Source organism: Ambystoma mexicanum, chromosome 7q (assembly GCF_040938575.1).
Source record: "Ambystoma mexicanum isolate Mex_15411 chromosome 7q, UKY_AmexF1_1, whole genome shotgun sequence".
In the NCBI taxonomy this organism is placed as follows: domain Eukaryota; kingdom Metazoa; phylum Chordata; class Amphibia; order Caudata; family Ambystomatidae; genus Ambystoma; species Ambystoma mexicanum.
In genome coordinates, this window is record NC_090941.1 from 174,671,669 (window position 1) to 174,691,178 (window position 19,510).

At 44.9% G+C, this 19,510-nt stretch overlaps 1 protein-coding gene across 9 annotated transcripts in view; it reads right to left on the reverse strand.

Moving 5' to 3' along the window:
* Positions 1-19,510, reverse strand: part of FARP1 (FERM, ARH/RhoGEF and pleckstrin domain protein 1) — a 1,178,254-nt gene that overhangs the window by 1,006,093 nt on the left and 152,651 nt on the right. For all 9 annotated transcript variants that reach the window (XM_069640745.1, XM_069640749.1, XM_069640747.1 and 6 more), the window contains exon 2: positions 9,165-9,362. In XM_069640745.1, the coding sequence (XP_069496846.1) occupies positions 9,165-9,335 (171 nt within the window). In that variant the 5' untranslated portion in view covers positions 9,336-9,362. The remainder of the gene's footprint in view (positions 1-9,164; positions 9,363-19,510) is intronic.

A 19,510-nucleotide genomic window follows, 5' to 3' on the forward strand; every position in this document is an offset into this window, starting at 1 on the left:
CCTATCGCCCACGAGCAGAGTAAAGTGCTCACCTTCCACCGACCAGATACTGACAAGGAGCCGCAAGCCCTGTAAGAGACTACTCTCATAGGAAGCCCTCTACCAACATGACATAACACCCCGTCATACAAATACAAGTACAAGTAATTCCACTGCCCACCTACTCGGGATGAATACAAATGTCAAACAGGAATCGCAAACCTCTGCCCAGGAAACAATGCAGATCCTCACAGCGGACACTTGGTAAAACAATATGGGGCTCTTTAATCTGACACACCCTCACACAGTGGGGATGGTCACATTGCAACTCAAGGGAGAAACCCACAACTAGTGGCGGATTCTTTCCTAATGAACCGAGGGCTCTTCTACCACATACACACCCATATGTTTGGGGGAAAGTTGCATGCCCAAGTCCTCTGCTGGGCCACTATTTGGAGATGCCCACTGCTGAGAGAGGATCTCATCACTTGCGTTAACTGGTATGACTATCACCCATAGAGAGGCGTTTGGGAAAGTGGCAGATAACCCAGTTAAGCAACCAACGCTGTGGGCGCCTGCCAAAGAACACCACGCTTCTGACTCAAACACTTAAAAACTCTGAGTTTCCCCCCACACGGAAGAAGAAAGGCGGAGAACACGAATAACAAAAAAAGTAAGAGTTTAGCACCAAGAAGGGGATGCAAATCACAGACATTGTGCCATATGAACATTGAGCAACAGAACCCCAACACGCACCGCTGCGATGAAGTATAACAGGGTTGTCCAATTTCGGTCCTCGAGGGCCAGAATCCTGGCAGGTTTTCAGGATATCGCTCATTAATATTCATAAGAAAAAATGTGCATACGTTTAGAATCATTGTATGCAAATTAATGAGGGGTATCCTGAAAATGTGACATGTTTCCGGCTCTCGAGTTGGGCAACCCAACTGGAGTTGGGCAACCCTGGTATAGTCCTTGCGCATTTGATGTTTACAATCCTCTTCAATCTCACGAATAAAAGGTTTAGATTTACTTAAAGGCGGATGACCGTGCATATCCTTACAGGTTTTCTCTGTTCTGAGATTTGGCCAGAAGAACACCCAGGAGGCTGTGTGCGCCTTTGTTATGTTTCATTGCCATGCAGGCTCGGATTGCCCTACAGAGCAATAGGTCAATGCCGAAATGCAGGCCCAACTTGCTAGTGTGGGCCAGTTTGGTAACTCAGCGTTAATTTAGAAATATTCTTTAAAATTTAGTTTGCAACCAGTTTTACCTGAAATTTCCTCCTTGTGGTCTAAAGCAATATCACAAAAAGGTACGAATTACCATTTGCGACTGTGGGACACTTGTGCCAGGGCCAGTTTTATGGCCCAGTCCAACCTTCGACATGCAATTGCGCTTAGGGCCCACCGACTGAGGTATGTCCAGTATTACTTTTTTCCCTGTTGGTCAAATTCATTACATTTGTGATTGAGCAATTATGCAGCTTGTGGTGTTTTTCTCATCTCATCTAAGAGTTATCCAACGTTCCTTCAATGCGGTTATATCGTCACAGGAGTGAAGCTTCGGGCAATGCGGCAGAAAGAAAACTTTATGCGGTGACCTGGACATACATGAGCTGGGGAAGAGAGTAGTACATGGTTTGTAGTTGCATGTTCTTAATTCTTAAAAATCAATGTAAAAAGCACGAATAATGTAATGCATGAGTTCAGGCGCAGGTGACTCATGCGCTCTTTCCTTGCAAAAAAGAACTGCGCTTTCCCCGATCCTTGCAAAAGCCCTCTTCGCAGGAGAGGTTTCAATGATTTGTATGCACAGATCACCACTAGGCAAAGCGACAGCGCTGGGTACAGGTGGGCTATGCAGAATCACTGAAGCCATGGCTGAACTTTGCATTTCCTCCTAGCAATGCGAGTGTTTTCATAACAAAAGGAACAGAGGTAATAAACAAACATTAGCAAGCACAAATTATGCAGTAGAAGGAGCTGGGTTACTTGGTGCTAACCTCTGTTACAACTTAAAGGAATAAGGCGCTCCAAAATATTATTGCCTTAAAAAGATGGCCAATAATCTAAAAACATACATTAAACATTTTTAATGAAAGTTCCTATGTAAACTTTTGAGCAAACTAGGCTCAAAGCGTTTACATGGGAGCATCCATTTTGCCATTTCAGGCAGCCTCCTAAGCTCTGCCCTGACAGCACTAAACAAGCAGCAAAAGCCCCCTACTGGGAGCTTTGCTTACTGCAGCCAGAGCAGAGCTCAACATGAGCTGAGGCTGCCTTCACTTTCATTTTACGTTTTCGGTGCTCCCAAAGCCCAGGGAAGCACAGAAAACAAAATGAAGGCAAAAAGCAAAGGCGCAGCAATTGGAAAACCATGGAAATCATAAATACAAGAATATTATATTTCTGACTGCGGCGGCTTTCGCGTGGAGTCTCCTGGGCTCCCCCAACCCAGGGGAGCCCAGGAGACTCCAAGCGAAAGCCGCTGCCTTCAGAATAACAACATTCTTGTAATTGTAAATACCGCAGCATTTACAAATACAACGTTGTATTTCTCACTGCGGCAGCTTTCGCTTGGAGTCTCCTGGGCTCCCTCAGGGTTGGGGGAGCTCAGGAGACTCCAAGTGAAAGCCGCCGTAGTGAGAAACACCGCTGAATTTCGAAACGCAACCGTCTTGTGTTTCTGCCTGCAGTGGCTTTCACTTTGAGTCTCCTGGGCTCTGGGCCCTCGGGGAGCCCAGGAGACTCAAAGTGAAAGCCGCTGCAGGCAGAAATACAACACAGTTGTATTTAAAAACACTGGTTTTCTAAGTGTCTCTGGCTCCTCCGACTTGGAGGAGCGTGAGAAACTTAGAAAGAAAACCCCAGCGTTTTTAAAGCCAACAACAACGTTGTATTTATGTTTGCGGTAGCTTCAGCTTGGAGCTCAGGGGACTCCAAGCTGAAGCCACCGCAAGCATAAATACGTTTTAAAAGCTGCATTTTTTTTTTCCAAGTTTTACGGGCTCCTCCAGCCCGGAAAACTTACAAAGAAAACCGCGGCTTTTATATTTGCAGTGCTTATTTTGAAAAAGAAATTAGCACTTACCTAGATGCAGCTTTCCTGCCTGCATTCTCTGGCTTCCGGCACCAATGAAGCAAAAGCCACCCAGTGGTAGCTTTTGTTTATTACAGCTGGCTGGCTTTCGCTTCATTAGTGCCGAAAAAGAAGCACATGAGGCTCATCCAATTCACAAAATGGATGCCGCCTAGTGCTTCACATTTTCGAGTTTGAGCTTCATTTGCGCACAACTTTACATAGGGAATTTGTTTAAAAATATTTTTTATATATATATTTTTGATTATGGGCCATCTTTTTAGCCAATAACATTTTTGAGCACACTATTCCTTTAAAATAAACTAAAGTGATATACTCAATGCTTCAATAATATACAACCAGTGCTTTAGGTGGGATAAAAAATCTAACTTGGGAGATAAGAGAGGGTGTGTGCTGATCGGCTTTGGCAAGTGCTGCCAGCCCCAAACAATAAAACAGGAGACCCTCAAATATGTACTCTGGGTCACTGAGCACAGTCTAAGGGGCTCTCGTTTGCAGCCAGTCGGCACATTGTAAATGGATGTCTGGCTCGGTTTGTCAACAAGTCGAGTCTATAAATCATCACTGTCCATTCACTATTTTAACAATTCACCTCATTCAGTAAATACATCACCTATGAGAAAGATTAGGGTGACAAATTACACCTAAGCAGGTTGCTTTGCATAAACTAAAAATGCATTTTGGGAAGATAAAAATGGAGGGACACAGCTTATAGGTGGCGTGTGGTAATTTGCACACCCATTGACTGCCCATGGCCTTGCTGATCTCTACGGTCATTCCCAAGCAGCTCCTGCCCTTCCCTGCCCACGCCCACACCCCCACCTCATGGGAACTCTGAGCTCGCTAATAAAAACATCTTAAGCAAGTTGCCTTCAGCCATTCGATTTATAAGCACTCCGTGTCCTTTACTGAAGTCCTGTTAAAAACAAGCATTGGCAAAGCCAACACTTTTGGCTTGTCTACAAGGGTTGGGAATTTGCCAGGCACTGCTATTAGATGCCCAGGTACTTGCACCATTTGGCACCTGCTACCAGCAATAGCCAGCAAGTGTCTTTCCTACACAAAAGTCTAAACTGTTGGCATTGCCAATGCTCATTTAAAAAACCATTTGCCACAGGTGTGGGACAGCACAAAAGACTGTACTGCTTTAATTAGACAAATGCAAGCATCTTTTTAAACAGTGTATTGTTTCCAACTGCTGGGACCTAGAAGGCCAAGGAATTAATGGGAAGGGCCAAGCCTGGGGGTTTGGCCTGGCTCTTGGGGACAAATAGGAGCCGAGCCAAGGAAATGGCTGCATGGGAAATAGGGATGGGGCCTGTGTGAAGGGTTGGGGGGGGGACGAATGTGCGAGAAACAACAAGCATCACACTTACTTCTGCAGGCATGAACTTTGTTTTATTAAAAGGCATTTTTAGCCAGGTTAGGAAAGATTTTCACTAGCATGCATCAGGGGATGCATATGAGTATCTCGGATTTGAACTCTATTTCCCCAAGCCTACTGCTTAATTTGTGGGTGGGCAAGCCAGGGCTCAGCCCAGCACTTATTTCTGAGCCCCAGCACTTATTTTTAAGCGCAGATTGATTTTGTGGTGTTTTGGCAACTTTATTATTTTAACTGTCAGTTGGTCACAGTAACATAACAAATCAACAGCAGTGTGCACTGGCCAGGGTCTCTGCATCCTGGGCTGGCTGATTGTTATTCACAAACCTGATGACCCAGGTTGGCAGGGCACGATTATTTATCCATTTTCATGAGAAACAATGAGATGCAAGGCGACAATCTTGTGGACTGATCCTGGCCATGTCCACACAGTGCTCCACTCAGCCTGCATGACATTGCTGCAAGTTCTCTAGTTTAATAGGCAGCATGGTGGGTTGACAACACCATGACAGTCACCAGCCTACAGGCCCAACAACGGGTAAAACTCAGTGAAAAGACCCATATCGAACAGAGCAGGGAGCTTCCGCTCCCCCATACAAGAAAATGTGGGACCTGGCACTTATTTTCTTACTAATAAAGCACGGCCAAAGACTAAAAATTGAGTACGCCTCGGGGCACCCTAACATCTGCAACTCCCTTAGATGAATCTTTGAATTATTTCACTCTGTTATAAACATGCTGCCCTGTACCGGACTACTACCGGTCGATGTGCGGAGCAGTGCAAGGTTTTGGTGTACGCTGCGTTAGCAGCGATGCACACCACCCCTGGGGGGTCCAGCTCTGAGGACATGGGGATGCCCTGGGGGCCAACAGCAACGCGGTTGCAAGGAGCAGGGTGGGGAAGGCGTGAAGCCACAGGGCAGGAAATTGGATGTTTTGTGGGCGGCAGGGTTGATACGGAAAGGGCAGGGCTAGGGAGGGCTTCTATAGGGTTCACTGCAGACAGTGATCCACTTTTCGTGGGTGTAAGGCTGAGAGGAATGAAACCGGCCTGCCCACACCAGGAAGAGATGTTATAATGTTTGCAATAATGCAGATGTGTTTTGTCATACGTTTACAGAGCCGTCGCAGTGGCGGTACATGCTGTGTCCAGGCTGGAAGTGCTGCCAGGGGCCACAAGGGACTGTGTAGTCACGATGTTAAAGCAACGGCTCTGGGGGCTCAACCTCTGGAAGCCACTGGGCATACGGAAAGGAGAAAAAGAAGGGGGTGGAAAAGATAGTAGCAGTATCGGGGTGGGAGGGCAAGTAAAGTGGGGAGAAAAAAAGGATTATGGGGAGTTGGGCCTGGGGTAATCAGGGAAAACAAATTGGGGAAGAGGGCAGGAAATCTAGAAAACGAAGGAAAGGGCATGGGGAGGGGAGTTGGGGATGGTGGAGTTCAGAGGGGCTGGTAAAATACAAATTGTTAAACTTGAGCAGTTGGGAAACTAGTAGAGCGCAAATTAGGTCGGGGAAACAAAGAGGGTATGAGTGGTAAGGAGACCTGGGAATCTAAGTAATGGAATATAAGGTGGCATGATATTGGAAACCAAGAACTTGGGTAAGAGGGCCAGACGCCTCAGAAACCTAGTCGTTTGTAAGCGGCTGGGAGGCTTATGTAACTGGGTATGATGTAACAGGTCGGGATCCCTGGGAGTACTAAGCAATGGCGTAAGGGGTGTAAGACCTGGGAAATAAGCAAGAACGTAGAGGTGGGGAGGGACTAGGGAAAACTAAGATCATTAGGGGGTGGGAGATCCGGGAAACTAGCAAGGACATAAGAGGACGGGTGGCCTGGGAAACGGAGGAAGGGGGCAGCCAGGCAGAAGTGCAGATAACCTAGGGTGGGTGGTACAGTAATTGTAAGGACCCCATACTCGGTGTAGAACTCCGAGTATGCATGGTACAACCCGATCACCTGTATGTTACCTCCTGCCTAATAAAGCAGCTACGGCCTCGCCTTTCCTATCCACAAAGAAAGTGTCTCCCGTTATTGACTGCATGATAGGGCACAAAGGGGGTGGCTGCAAGGTTTTAGGGCGGATGGAAGTTGTGAGGTCTTAGTTGGAGATGGCGCCACTAAGTGTTGGCTATGGCTGCTGTGCCCAAAACATCGCCACATTTGGCGATGGCGGGAGCATCTCCGAAACACCCTGGAGCAAATGTTTGTGAATTGCAATTGCGCGTGAGCACGTCGCAAAAGCTGCAGGCATCTCCAGATTCACTTTTGCATTTAGCTTTGAGAATATAAGAAGGTAGGAGATGTAAATCAGAGACTCACAGAACTCTCCCAATTTTCTCGACTGCAGATTTTGGTGAAGCAAGCCCTTGCAGCGCAGTGAGCAGACTAACGCAAAGGCGACCTACCTGGTTTATGGAGTCTGTTGTATTAGGCGCACAGTTCCAAGACTGGGAACGTCACACATTGCGCAAAACGGCCACACTAGACTGCAGGACCCTGGCACAGCCCATTAACCGCGCCTAATCGCAGCGAGCAGCAAGTTTCTTTTATGCACGTTTAACGCTGTAATAAAATACCTCGGAAAACTGGTCTGACCACAAAGGACCACAATAGGAAAAGCCAACAAAAGCGCTAAGCGGGTTTGGAGCAGGACGGCGGCTGCTGGCTCCACAGCGACGCTTTTCATTGCAGCTAATTAAAAGCCTTGGTTTAGGCCTGAGAGTACCTCTGGCCCCGACACATGCTCTATCTCTACCGCTGTGCACTAAAACCCATCTACTGCATGCGGCGCCCTCCCTTGCCGAGCAGTCCTGCCAAGTGGCCCCCTTCCACTTTCGCCGACACGCTGCATGCTGTTTGTAGAAAATATACGTTTTGCTGCAAGGCATCACGTCTAAATATTTCCCTACAAGCTCCAGCATGCCAGGTGCCAATGGCTGCAATACCAGGGCTGATTGGAGGTGTCACGTGACGGTCGTAACCACTTTAAATGGAGGGGTCAGCCCAGCATCAGTGAAAAGGCAAAAACTACTCCCCCTCATGAATGTGTGCAAACCCGACTCAAGAATATGGCGGCGTTGCCAAATAGACCGATACCACGAAAAAGAACAGACACCTGTGGCTACTGCTTGCCAAACACATTTAGATAACTGGCTTCCATGACACAATGACTAGCAGCGACCAGGGCCCTTCCACGCTCACTCCCAGCTCGGCGATAGATAGATAGATAGATAGATAGATAGATAGATAGATAGATAGATAGATAGATAGATAGATAGATAGATAGATAGATAGATAGATAGATAGATAGATAGATAGATAGATAGATAGATAGATAGATAGATAGATAGATAGATAGATAGATAGATAGATAGATAGATAGATAGATAGATAGATAGATAGATAGATAGATAGATAGATAGATAGATAGATAGATAGATAGATAGATAGATAGATAGATAGATAGATAGATAGATAGATAGATAGATAGATAGATAGATAGATAGATAGATAGATAGATAGATAGATAGATAGATAGATAGATAGATAGATAGATAGATAGATAGATAGATAGATAGATAGATAGATAGATAGATAGATAGATAGATAGATAGATAGATAGATAGATAGATAGATAGATAGATAGATAGATAGATAGATAGATAGATAGATAGATAGATAGATAGATAGATAGATAGATAGATAGATAGATAGATAGATAGATAGATAGATAGATAGATAGATAGATAGATAGATAGATAGATAGATAGATAGATAGATAGATAGATAGATAGATAGATAGATAGATAGATAGATAGATAGATAGATAGATAGATAGATAGATAGATAGATAGATAGATAGATAGATAGATAGATAGATAGATAGATAGATAGATAGATAGATAGATAGATAGATAGATAGATAGATAGATAGATAGATAGATAGATAGATAGATAGATAGATAGATAGATAGATAGATAGATAGATAGATAGATAGATAGATAGATAGATAGATAGATAGATAGATAGATAGATAGATAGATAGATAGATAGATAGATAGATAGATAGATAGATAGATAGATAGATAGATAGATAGATAGATAGATAGATAGATAGATAGATAGATAGATAGATAGATAGATAGATAGATAGATAGATAGATAGATAGATAGATAGATAGATAGATAGATAGATAGATAGATAGATAGATAGATAGATAGATAGATAGATAGATAGATAGATAGATAGATAGATAGATAGATAGATAGATAGATAGATAGATAGATAGATAGATAGATAGATAGATAGATAGATAGATAGATAGATAGATAGATAGATAGATAGATAGATAGATAGATAGATAGATAGATAGATAGATAGATAGATAGATAGATAGATAGATAGATAGATAGATAGATAGATAGATAGATAGATAGATAGATAGATAGATAGATAGATAGATAGATAGATAGATAGATAGATAGATAGATAGATAGATAGATATAGTAATTGCGCACAGGTGATTTCTTTAATCTGGAAACCACCTCCAACCTGGTTCACAAAATTAAGCTTGCATGGGTTCGCGGGTGACTAGATCAGGTCACAGGCAGCAGTCTAGGACCAACATGCATTTGGAATTCCCACATCATTTAAAACACATATGCAGGGAAAAGAAGCGACAGGTCAACACTTACCGGAACTTCGATCACCTCCTGAGTCTCGTCCAGCATCAAGACCTTGAAGGGAACAAGTCTCCCAGGCGGCGAGCCAGGGGGCTTTTGTCCATGCTCCAAGGTACTTATCCCTCCGCTCTCCTGCACTCCTAGACGGGATCCCGGAGTCGCCCTTGGCTCAGACTCCCCCATTTTGGCAAAACGCTCTTCTACCTATGGCTGGAAAAAAAAAAAAAAAAGCGTAGAGGAATTAGTAAAGAGACCGGAAGATCAACTGAAATCAGTGTGCAATATGTTCTCTTGCGATACAGTGGGGAGAACGTAATTAATTTTGCCTTTTGAGATAACCTGGCTCTCCAACCCTTCTCCAGTCACTTCACACGGACGGCAGACCTTGTGTTCATTAAAATCACATTCATAAATCAGGATGGACCACCCCACCCCCCTCCTCCTCCTCTCCCCCGGGATTGCTAGTGACCAAGCCGATGTGTCCTACTGAAAACCATAAGCCACGTCAACACCTTCCTTGGCTCACAACAGTGCCTACTCGCTGCCCTGGAAGAAAGCACCTCTGTAATTCCAATCAGTTGCCTGGCACTGCTTTACGTGCCAGGTCCACAGGAGTCAAGCGTCCCAAGTCCAAGTTCTCCCACCCGGACAACTCCAGATTTACCTTCATGGAAAGGCACGGAGAGTAAACATACCTATGACACCACAACTTGCAGTGCAGGTCACTGGCACCAAGGGGTAAAGGAATGAACACAACTTCAGCAACCCTTCACTGCTAATGTTGGGCATTAACACTGCCCTCCAACCTGCCCACACTTGCCAGTCGGTCACCACTCTACTAGTACTTGGCAGGTATACTTTACAACCTGGCTCTGCTACTCCAGCCCTGGAGGAACCCCAACCACAAAAGGTTCACAGGATAACCCTTGACTTCACAGGATAACCCTTGACTATGTTAATGACTCCCACATTTAGATTCAATAGATTTACAATTCATTGTGCATGGGTATCCGGGAAACAAACAGGCACTCAAGGGCACCCTGTTATAAGGGGAAGTAGGCCACTAACATTACTCTGTCCCAGACTACTAGGAAATTGATTTGGATTAGGGGCATGTCCATTTGTAAACATTTTACTAGCTTGCTGGTTGCAATGAGTGGAAGGCTGGAAGCCCATTTGACAGTTTGTTTTTCATGGCCGGTTAAATGTATCGCACTAAAAAGACAGGCCACACAATAGAAGCTCTTAGGGGTCTTTTGATAGTTCAGCAAGTATCTGTCGTTCAATAATTGATAGCGTCCAATGTTATGCGTTACATCATACACAACGTCTCCGGTCTAAAAACAGCAGTTTCCTTGTTCTATGATGTTGTTGGAGAGAAAATACTCAAAACAAAGCCACCTAAAAGGCAGTTCACACTCCCATAGCATGTTTCTTTCTCTCTGTAAACATATTCCAACATAATCTTATGGTATAAATGCACTATAGTTCGCACACAAGAAGTAGCTGCACGGTTTCCAAAGAGTGCCTTCAAAAGGTGGGGGCAGGAAAAACTAGCAAAAATAGATTAGCTGGAGTTGCTTCCTTTAAAACCCCTTAGGGGCCTCTTTTTGGCTTTTGAAGAAAATAATCTCAGTGTAAATAGCTCAGCGATATGTGCTGCTGTCAATCATTATTCCAAGACCATGCCTTCCTGCATGAAGATTCAGGGCAAAAATGCTCTATAAGATAAGTCCACATCAGAGGAGCCTGAAGGGCCCCACAAAAGTCCTAACCCAAAAAGCTGTACCTGAAGTTAGAGCCACCAAAGAGTGGGGAAGGAAGTTTGATTTCCTGGAACGATCACCTCCGAAGGTCAAAACACACGAAGCCCGCATCCAGGCAAGGCGCATAGAGGGGGGAAAAGGGCAACTATAGCACAAAAATAGTTCAGGATCAAGTTCCATTTAAGTGAATTTAATTAGTTAGCGGTTATCTGGAAAAAACGTACAACTTTGTTGTAATTGCCACTTGAAAAGTAGTTCGCTACTTGTGCAGGGAACAGATGTCAAGGTTGCCTGGACCAACAGTTCTCTTGCCTTGCCACAGAGAAACCGAATGCCCATTCACTTAATGACCGACCACATCCAAAACCTGGCCCAACCTGTCCTCCTGGCCGCCCTCACCCATTCTGGACTCCCAAGGCCAGCGAGCCAAAGCTGCAGCCTGCCCATTTTGGTAACTTTAGACCAGTGGTCTGCAACCATTGACTCTCCAGATGTTTTAGACTACAACTCATCAGCCCTAGCTAAAAGTGATTGGCGGGGGATCATGTGATTCACAGCTCCAAACATCTGGAGAGCCACAGGTTCCAGACCTCTGCCTTAGACTAACGTCCAGTGGACAAGACTGGTGACCAAAGGCCGGAAGGCTGGATATCCTTAGCTGGCTTTCTCTATTAATCAGATACTTTTTTGGTTTTAAAATCAAATCAATTGTGCTCATGGTTTGTGTCAAAACTTACACAAAATACATGCTTATTTACAGTTGATAAAAAGGTTGATAACCAAGGTTAGCAAAACCCATTCCTTACAAATATTCAAATTCAAAATACTCCAAATAAAATGCACATAATCAATTTAAAATGTTTCAATTATGTTAACATTCCTGATTTGTACCCAACTCAAAAGAATACAGGCCAATGACTTAGCCATATGACTAGATTAATGCTAAAGGTTTTTATACCGCACAAAGGAGCCACTTGTGTGGTCACTCTGCGATCTGGCGGGTCTGTAAAAAAAATAAAAAAAAATAAAAAAATAAAAAAATAAAATTAAAATAAAAGGGGCGGGGTAGGTTAGTGGGAGGAGCGGGACAGAGTAAGGGGGCTGTGATGTGCCATTGGCAGCTTCCATTCGGATGTACCGTTCACTGAGTTTGGGTGCGAGATTCGAGAGGCAGACGTCATGTGTTGTTGTGCAAGGTTGTGTGTGCTATGTCTTGTTGCGGTGTTGTGAAGTGTGTACTGTTTGCTGTGCTAAGGAGTTCTGGTTGTTTTACTTCAATGTATGCGAGAGGTGTATGCAGAGGGTTGATTAAGATGGTAACATTAATCCACTAAGGAATACTAATTAGATTATACCTGTATAAAATGTATTCTATGAAGACAGTGCATATTGTATTTATTTTATATACAGGAGGAACAACGCTCTTTTGATGTCAGAGAAGAGTGGACCCAAGACAGAGCCTTGTGGAACAATAACAGAGGAGTGAGTTGAGAGGTGTTGTTGCTCCAGAAGACAGAACTGGTGAGGTGCAAGATAGGTAAGGGCTCAATTGCGAATCCCAAGAAGAAAGAGTATTAAAGAGATCAGAGTGATTGACAGTGTGAAAGGCAGCAGACAGGTCAAGGACAATTAGGATAGATTGGAGTTCTTAACAGAGTCGAAGTTGGACACATTCACGAGGGCAGTTTCTGTGGAGTGACATGAGTGGAAACACGCTTGTAAGGGGTTCTCGAAAATTGTGGATGTCTAAGAAATTGGTAAAACGGTTCAACAACACTTTTGAGCACTTTAGAGTAGTATGAAAGGAGAGAGAAAGGGTGAATGAACGTTAGCTGGTAGATTCGGGCAGCACCTTGCTTTTTTAGGAGAGGCAGGACCGTGGCTGTTTTGAAAACAGAGGTAAAGCAAGTGGAGCCGAAGGATAGATTGAAGAGTTAGGCTAGGCTAGAGGCCACTAAAGGGGCAAGAAGAGGGTCTGATGGGGCACAAGAGGGGTTCGCCTTCATCGGTAGGGAAAGCACTTGTCAATATTAGGGTGACTAAAATGGGATATCAAGGCAGAGGATGATGGCAGAGTATGAAATGTAAGAGAAGGGAGGGTGAGGAGAGAGTCTCGATTTTAGAAATTTTAGCAGCAAAGTATTCAGCTAGGTCATTGGCTGAGAGAGTGGAGTTGATAGACTTATTAGGAGTGAGACGTGAGTTTGGGGTGTCCTGTAGTCAGTGAGGATGGTTGGAGTGAGAGTCAATGAGGTTTAGGTAGAATTCCCTTTTCGCTGCATCAAGAGTAGAGGAGAGTGTTCAGGGCAGAGATGTAGAGTTGCAGGTCCTCATGCGAGTGGGTACATCTCCATTTGCATAGCAGCCAGGCCTCCAGATAACTGTCGTACTAGGCCCTTTTTGCAATAAAAGATTGCAAATGACACCTTTTATTGTTCCGTGTGTTTTATCTACACTAGTTGAGAGCATAGGGCAGTGCAAAGGTCAGGTCACTGGATAGAAACCAGAACACATTTCTATCTGGCTTGATGAAATTTGATGCCATAGAAAAGCAGTCTGAAAACAAGACATTTGCTCTCGGATCTGTCTGAATTTAAACGTTCAGAAAGAAACAGCACCCACAATGTGATAATGAAAAGCTTCTTTTGCTCAGCTGTGTTTTATGTCTGCAGATGCATGGAGAGGAGCATTATGCATGCATATTTGTTTTTCTAGCATGTTATAGTGGTATCAGTAATACGATGGAAAACGTATTTACCATTGGGAAGAATCCTTTGTAGCAAACAAATGATTCTTTAAGTGAATGCATGGTTGAATTACACAAGTATTGTTCGAAGTTCCTGCATTGTGTGCATTTATCATCAAGATGCATATATGTGGTGTGTTCTTTCATATTACTGTGTAGGAGAAGGATTTCTACAAATGTAGAATATTATTTTAAGCCGGACATCTTTATTACACAATTGTTTTACTGCTAATGTGCTCTATACATTTTCAAGTTTGATCATGTTTTGGTTGCCTGTCGCATACATTTTACACTTGTGTAGGCAAATCATTTGTATTCTAACAATGTAACACTAATTATAAAAAGGGTGTAAAATACTTGCATCTCAAAACTATATATATGAGGCACGGATTGAGTATAGAATGTCTAGTTTAAACACCCACTAATCTTAACTTGGAGCCAATGTGCTAATTGGTTAGCCTCGGCAAGGCCTTTGCTCGTAGTTGAGCGATTGCCATTACACCAATCGCAGGTTTCACAGCATCTTTCAGTCTTCGAGACAACAATTATAACATTCAGAACCTAACAATAGAGCCAGTGCAAGTGTTGTACAAAACAAAAAAATGAAATAGTTCAATTTGTAACTGAAATAGAAACTAAGAAAGACATGTCCCTGTGGAGGTAATCCAGATAAATATTACATTTTTATGTAGTGGTTCATGCAGACTTCCATCAACTTCTAAGCACTGAATTTATTGCCTTATTCGATAATTTACCGACTTCCTAACTGTCCGGCAAACATTTGACCATGAGATTCTGTGCATGCAAGCAAAGCACAGTTTGTGCACATCTGTTACACGGGTGAGAGGGTGCTGCTTCACTCTGTGCTTTATCTGTGAATTGTGAGAGTAGCCTGCTTTTCTGTCAATCTGGACTGCTGACAATTTCTATACAGCAACATTTTTGCACGCATCAGCTGGCTGTCATACTTTTTACTCTCTTGCGAAGGAGAACACTAATTTTTGACTCCCTGAAAATTGTAATTACTCTCAAAGTTTAAAAACGGGGAGTAAAATACTGCCACCTCAAAATCTTACCTGGAGCACCAGTGCAACTGAAATGTTTATGCAGAGAGAGCGTACGAATAGGGTGACTCATAGCAAAGGATGCTGAGAATTAGGGGTGAAAGTAAGCAGTGGGAGAGAGGAAAATGAATCGGTGGTATTGGAAGCTGGAGAAGGCAGTGTCGGTGAAGGAACATTGGGCGTGTAGGTCGGAGAGAAAGGGGATGGTGGCAGCAGGTGGTTTACATTTCCTTTTAGTAATGGGTGAAGCAAATGGTGAGGAAACAGAGGGTGGAAAGGAGATGGTGGAAACAATTAAGTGATCAGATATTCATGGTCTAACAGTAGTACTAATGGCTGAGAGAGAGGCGGCAATGAATAAGAGGTCCAAAGAGTTAACCAATGTGTGAGTTGGTAGGTTATGTATAGAGCGGAGAGCGTGGTCACCAAGAAAAGACTGAACTTCAGTTTTCTGAGAAGTGGTTCGCGAGGGAAGGTTAAAGTCACCTAAGAGAATGAGGTGATGTTTAGTGGAAAGAGAAAGTAAGGAGTTGTCCAAGATCATCAAAGAATGTGCCCGTGGGACCAGGAGGGTTATGGATGGAGATTTAAACTGAGTAAGCAGAGCAATAGTAGAGATGGTGAATTCAAAAGAGGTAGGAGAGGACGTGGCATTGGAGATTTGTGAGGCATTGAGGCAGGAAGAAAGTAGGTGTCCGACGCCTCCACCTCTGCCAGTCAGTCAGTCAAGGAGCGTGAATGAAGGATAATTTGGAGGTGTGTAGGACCACCAGAGTGCTGTGTCAGATGGAGAAACCCAGGTTTCAGTGATAGCAAGGTGGTCTAGGAAAGGAGAGCTGGAGTGAAAGGCAGTGATAAAGGAAGTTTTGTTGCATACAGACTGAGCATTCCAGAGTGCAATGTTCAGTTGAAGAGGTAAGGAAGAGAAAAGAAGTTGTCTCTGGGGCTGAGAGGCGAGGTAGATAGGTGTTTGAGGAGGAATGGCTAGCTTGTCGACTTTGTTGGAAGGCGGCGGGAGAGGGATGGACTAGTGGGCGTTTCAAGTTGTGAGTTTTATAATATGGATAGGAAAGGAGGACGTTTTAGCGTGATTGGACAAAGCATAGGGAGAGGCGAGTAGGCAGAGCAGGAGTGAAAGCATTATAGGTGAGTAGCACAGTGTGTAGCGACAGTGCAGTAAATAGGAAGCATAGGGTACTCAAAGGTGCAGGTGTTTGCAAATAGTTGTTTTAGTGGAGTTTTTGAGTTGGATTTGAAGGTTTGCGCTGTATGCAAGGCGATTTTGTGGCAACCTGTGGCAAACGGGCTAACAGGGAACAGAACGAAATGGAGAAGGATAAATTAGCAACCTATAGCTCGGTCTTCCCTTTGCTCTGGACATGCAGGCTAATGGATACCCGAAGGACAGATGTTTATATACCCAAAGTAACTCGGAAGTAACTTTGTCAGAGGTCACGGGGATAGTCCCTAAATCAACCCTGGATGCTTCTTTTTAGTCTCCCGACCTCTGCAGACAGCCTCAGGCAGATCGAAAGAGGGCCTCCGGTGGTGTTGGGGTGAGTCCTGCATTGCCCACAGCCCAGGTATGGTCCCAACGTGCTGTAGGTTGAACACCCTCAGAGGAACCGAAGTCAGGGAAAATTAGGAGGTGCTAGTATGTGTGTGTGCATAATGGCCATTAAAGGTTATAAGGGCTTGGCCAAGTCCCTAGTAGCCACCCAATTCTAATGGAGATGTGTATGGATGGCATGAAGTACACTAGGGAAATAAGCAGGGGTGTGTGTGTGTGTGTAAGAAGATAGTCAATGTGTGTAGCTACAGTTCTAATTTGTCGTGAAAAGTAGCTACGTTCTTATGGCAGTAGTGCTGTGCAGAGCTTCATTCGAGTTGTAGGTGAAAACAGATGCGAGCAGAGCGAGGCTGTGCCTTTGGCCAATTCCAAACGTGCGGATTGCGAGTGGAAACAAAAAGCATTGGTAATCATCAATTGAAAATCTATAATCTGTCAATTCTGCAAAATTAGAATACATTTAGGTTGATAAATTATGGTGGGTGCATTCTTCATGCATTATCATTAGGTGGCTACAATGAAGACCCTGTTAACCGTAAAGGCCGCATTCTGCCAACACCGGCATTACATGTATTAGTTCACATTCTGCAATCGCCTAGAAACCGTAGTTTGGTAGCCCTAAATGCAGCACCCTGGTCAACTGCACAACCCTTCCAAGTGCCATGCAAAGGCTATCACCAGCGACTCCATCCAAGTGGGGAAACTGCCCACTCTCAGTACCAATTTAAGTGTAATATATTGACCATCCTCAGTGTTCAACTAAGTGTGATATGCTGCCCACTCTCAATTATGACCAACTGCAATACACTTCTCCTTTCTCCCCCCACTCCCATTAATGGCAGCACCCGATGGGAGGTACTCATGGCCTCCTTCCACTCATCCATAGCCATCATTAAGGTCTATCAAAATGGTACCGTCATTGTCCAGGGCTCTCAGCCCAACCTCCTCCTGGATAAGCGTCTCCTGCGTCTTATCAACTTCCTCCCTTCTCCTGCTACTCCTACTTGCTCTCTTCCCCCCCCTTGCCACCTCCTTCCTTCCTTCTCAGCACGCTCCTCTTTGGTCACTATGCCACCTCCAGCGACTGCCTCTGCCCACCCTCTTGCCCCTCTACCCCACCCTGGAAGTATTTCAAAAATAGCAACCTGCTTCTTGTAGCTACTCAACTCTCGCTCGGCTGTAAACACTCCTCTGACAGCTTCCACCTCCTCAAAGACCTTAACACCTTGATGTCCTCATTCTCACAGAAATGTGGTCCACGGCCAGCTCGATCACAAGCTTTGACACTCCTCCCTGAGGGCTAGAGGACCCTCTCTGAGCCAAAACCAATCGTCCAGGATGCAAAGTGGCCCTGATCTTTCTTGAATGAGATTCTCACTCTCACTGTGTCTTCCAAACAGGTGCTCCTCCAAACCTTGGTCGATTTTGGTATTCCACCCCCTCTCTCCTCAAGCACACCCTAACAAAAAAAAAAAAAAACCTAAAAAAAAAATAAAAATAAAAATAAAAGGATTCTGTGGTCCTTCATGTCCAGCAAACGATCACCAGATCTCCATCATTCCTTTCCTGGGCAAGCTCCTGGGAAAGTTGGCCATCTCCCAGCTAACCCTTCCACACTGAATCTGTTGGTTGTCTACAGGACCATCAGTCTGGCTTAAGCGCAATCAGGCAAGGAAAACTGCTCTTCTGAACACCTGTGAAGATCTGCTCTCTAAACCTCGGCTTCAGCTCTCCCACTGTCCTCATCCTCCTTGACCTTTCATCTGCCTTTTATATGGTCAAACACTCCATCCTCGTTATTCGTGTCCACGAGAACCTGGACATCACGGATTAGGATCTGTTGTATCAGACCACCCTCATCTTGGACCGACCCTCCCAGGTCCAACCTGGGTCCTTTCTCTCCACCACCTCTCTCCACATGAGAGGAGAGAGCCCTGGGGGACACCACCCTTGCTCTTCAATGTCTACTTCGCCTTTTTTGGCCCACCTGATTTCCACCTTCTCTTCCAAGTTCGTGTTATGCGGATGAGACAGCTCTCTTTCAGGCTTCCCTCAACTTCCTGCCTTCCTCGCCCATTCCCAACCGTCTATCCGCAATTTAGAAATGGAGTGGCTCCAAGGATCTCTGCCTCAACGAGATTCTGCTCATTGAGACCCCTGCTCACTATGGCCACCCTCCTTGGATCCTCTACCCTCACTCTTCTCAGAGGCAAAAAACCTTTAAGTCATCTTTGACTCCACTCTCTCCTTACATCACAGACCTTGCCAAGAAGGCCCACTTACAGCTGCTCCTCTTCAGAGGTGTTCTACCTTTTCTCACCTTCCCCCAGAAGCTCACTGACTCCAGAGCACTGGTTCCCTCCAGGATGGACCACTGCAACAGCCTCTTTCTCAATCTGCCTGCAAGACTTACGCTTGGCCTCAAGCCCAGGGACCGCATCTCTCCAGCTCCGAAATCTCTGCACTGGCTTCCGGTGGCTACAAGGATCAAGTTCAAAACCCTCTGCATTGTCCACAAGACCTTCTGAGGCCAGGGCCAGCACTATATCCAACTCGCTCTGCCCAAATACCTTCCTTCTAGACCCCTTTGCTCAGCTACCTCGAACTGGGAGGGTCAGATGTTTCTCCAAGCTGAGAGGGGGGGATATATATCTCTCTCCTCTGCAGGTGTCTCCCTCCAGAATGGCTTTCCTGCCCCCCTCAAACTTGAGCCGGACCACCTGAAGTTCCAGAAACTGCTCAAGACCTTCCTTTTCTCCTCTGCCTTCTCTCTCCCTCTTACCTGCTAACCTTCCGGTCTGCCGCCCTGACCAGTCTCCAGGTACCCTCAGTCTAATCAGGGTACCATGCCCCTCCATGACCAGTCTTCCTGCACTGCCTCCGGGCCTACTGCTCACTTGGGGGCTGTAACTAACTCCTACTGCCCTCTGCCCTGAATGCACTTCCCCCCCCCCCCTTTTCACTTTTGTTGTCGCACTTGCATGATCCAAATGACAATGCCTACTAGGAGCGTTGTCCTGTTCTCCCTCTGTCCCTCCTCCTAGTCTTGTGGTGCCTAGAAACGCTTGTGTACAGGCACGTTATAAATACCAAATCATATTATATCATTACCTCCCTGCCCACCCATCAAGGCAGTTCTAGTGCAGAGAGAAAGCCCACCCTCAAAATGTACTGAAGAGTAATACATTGCCCACCCCTAGACAATCTGAATG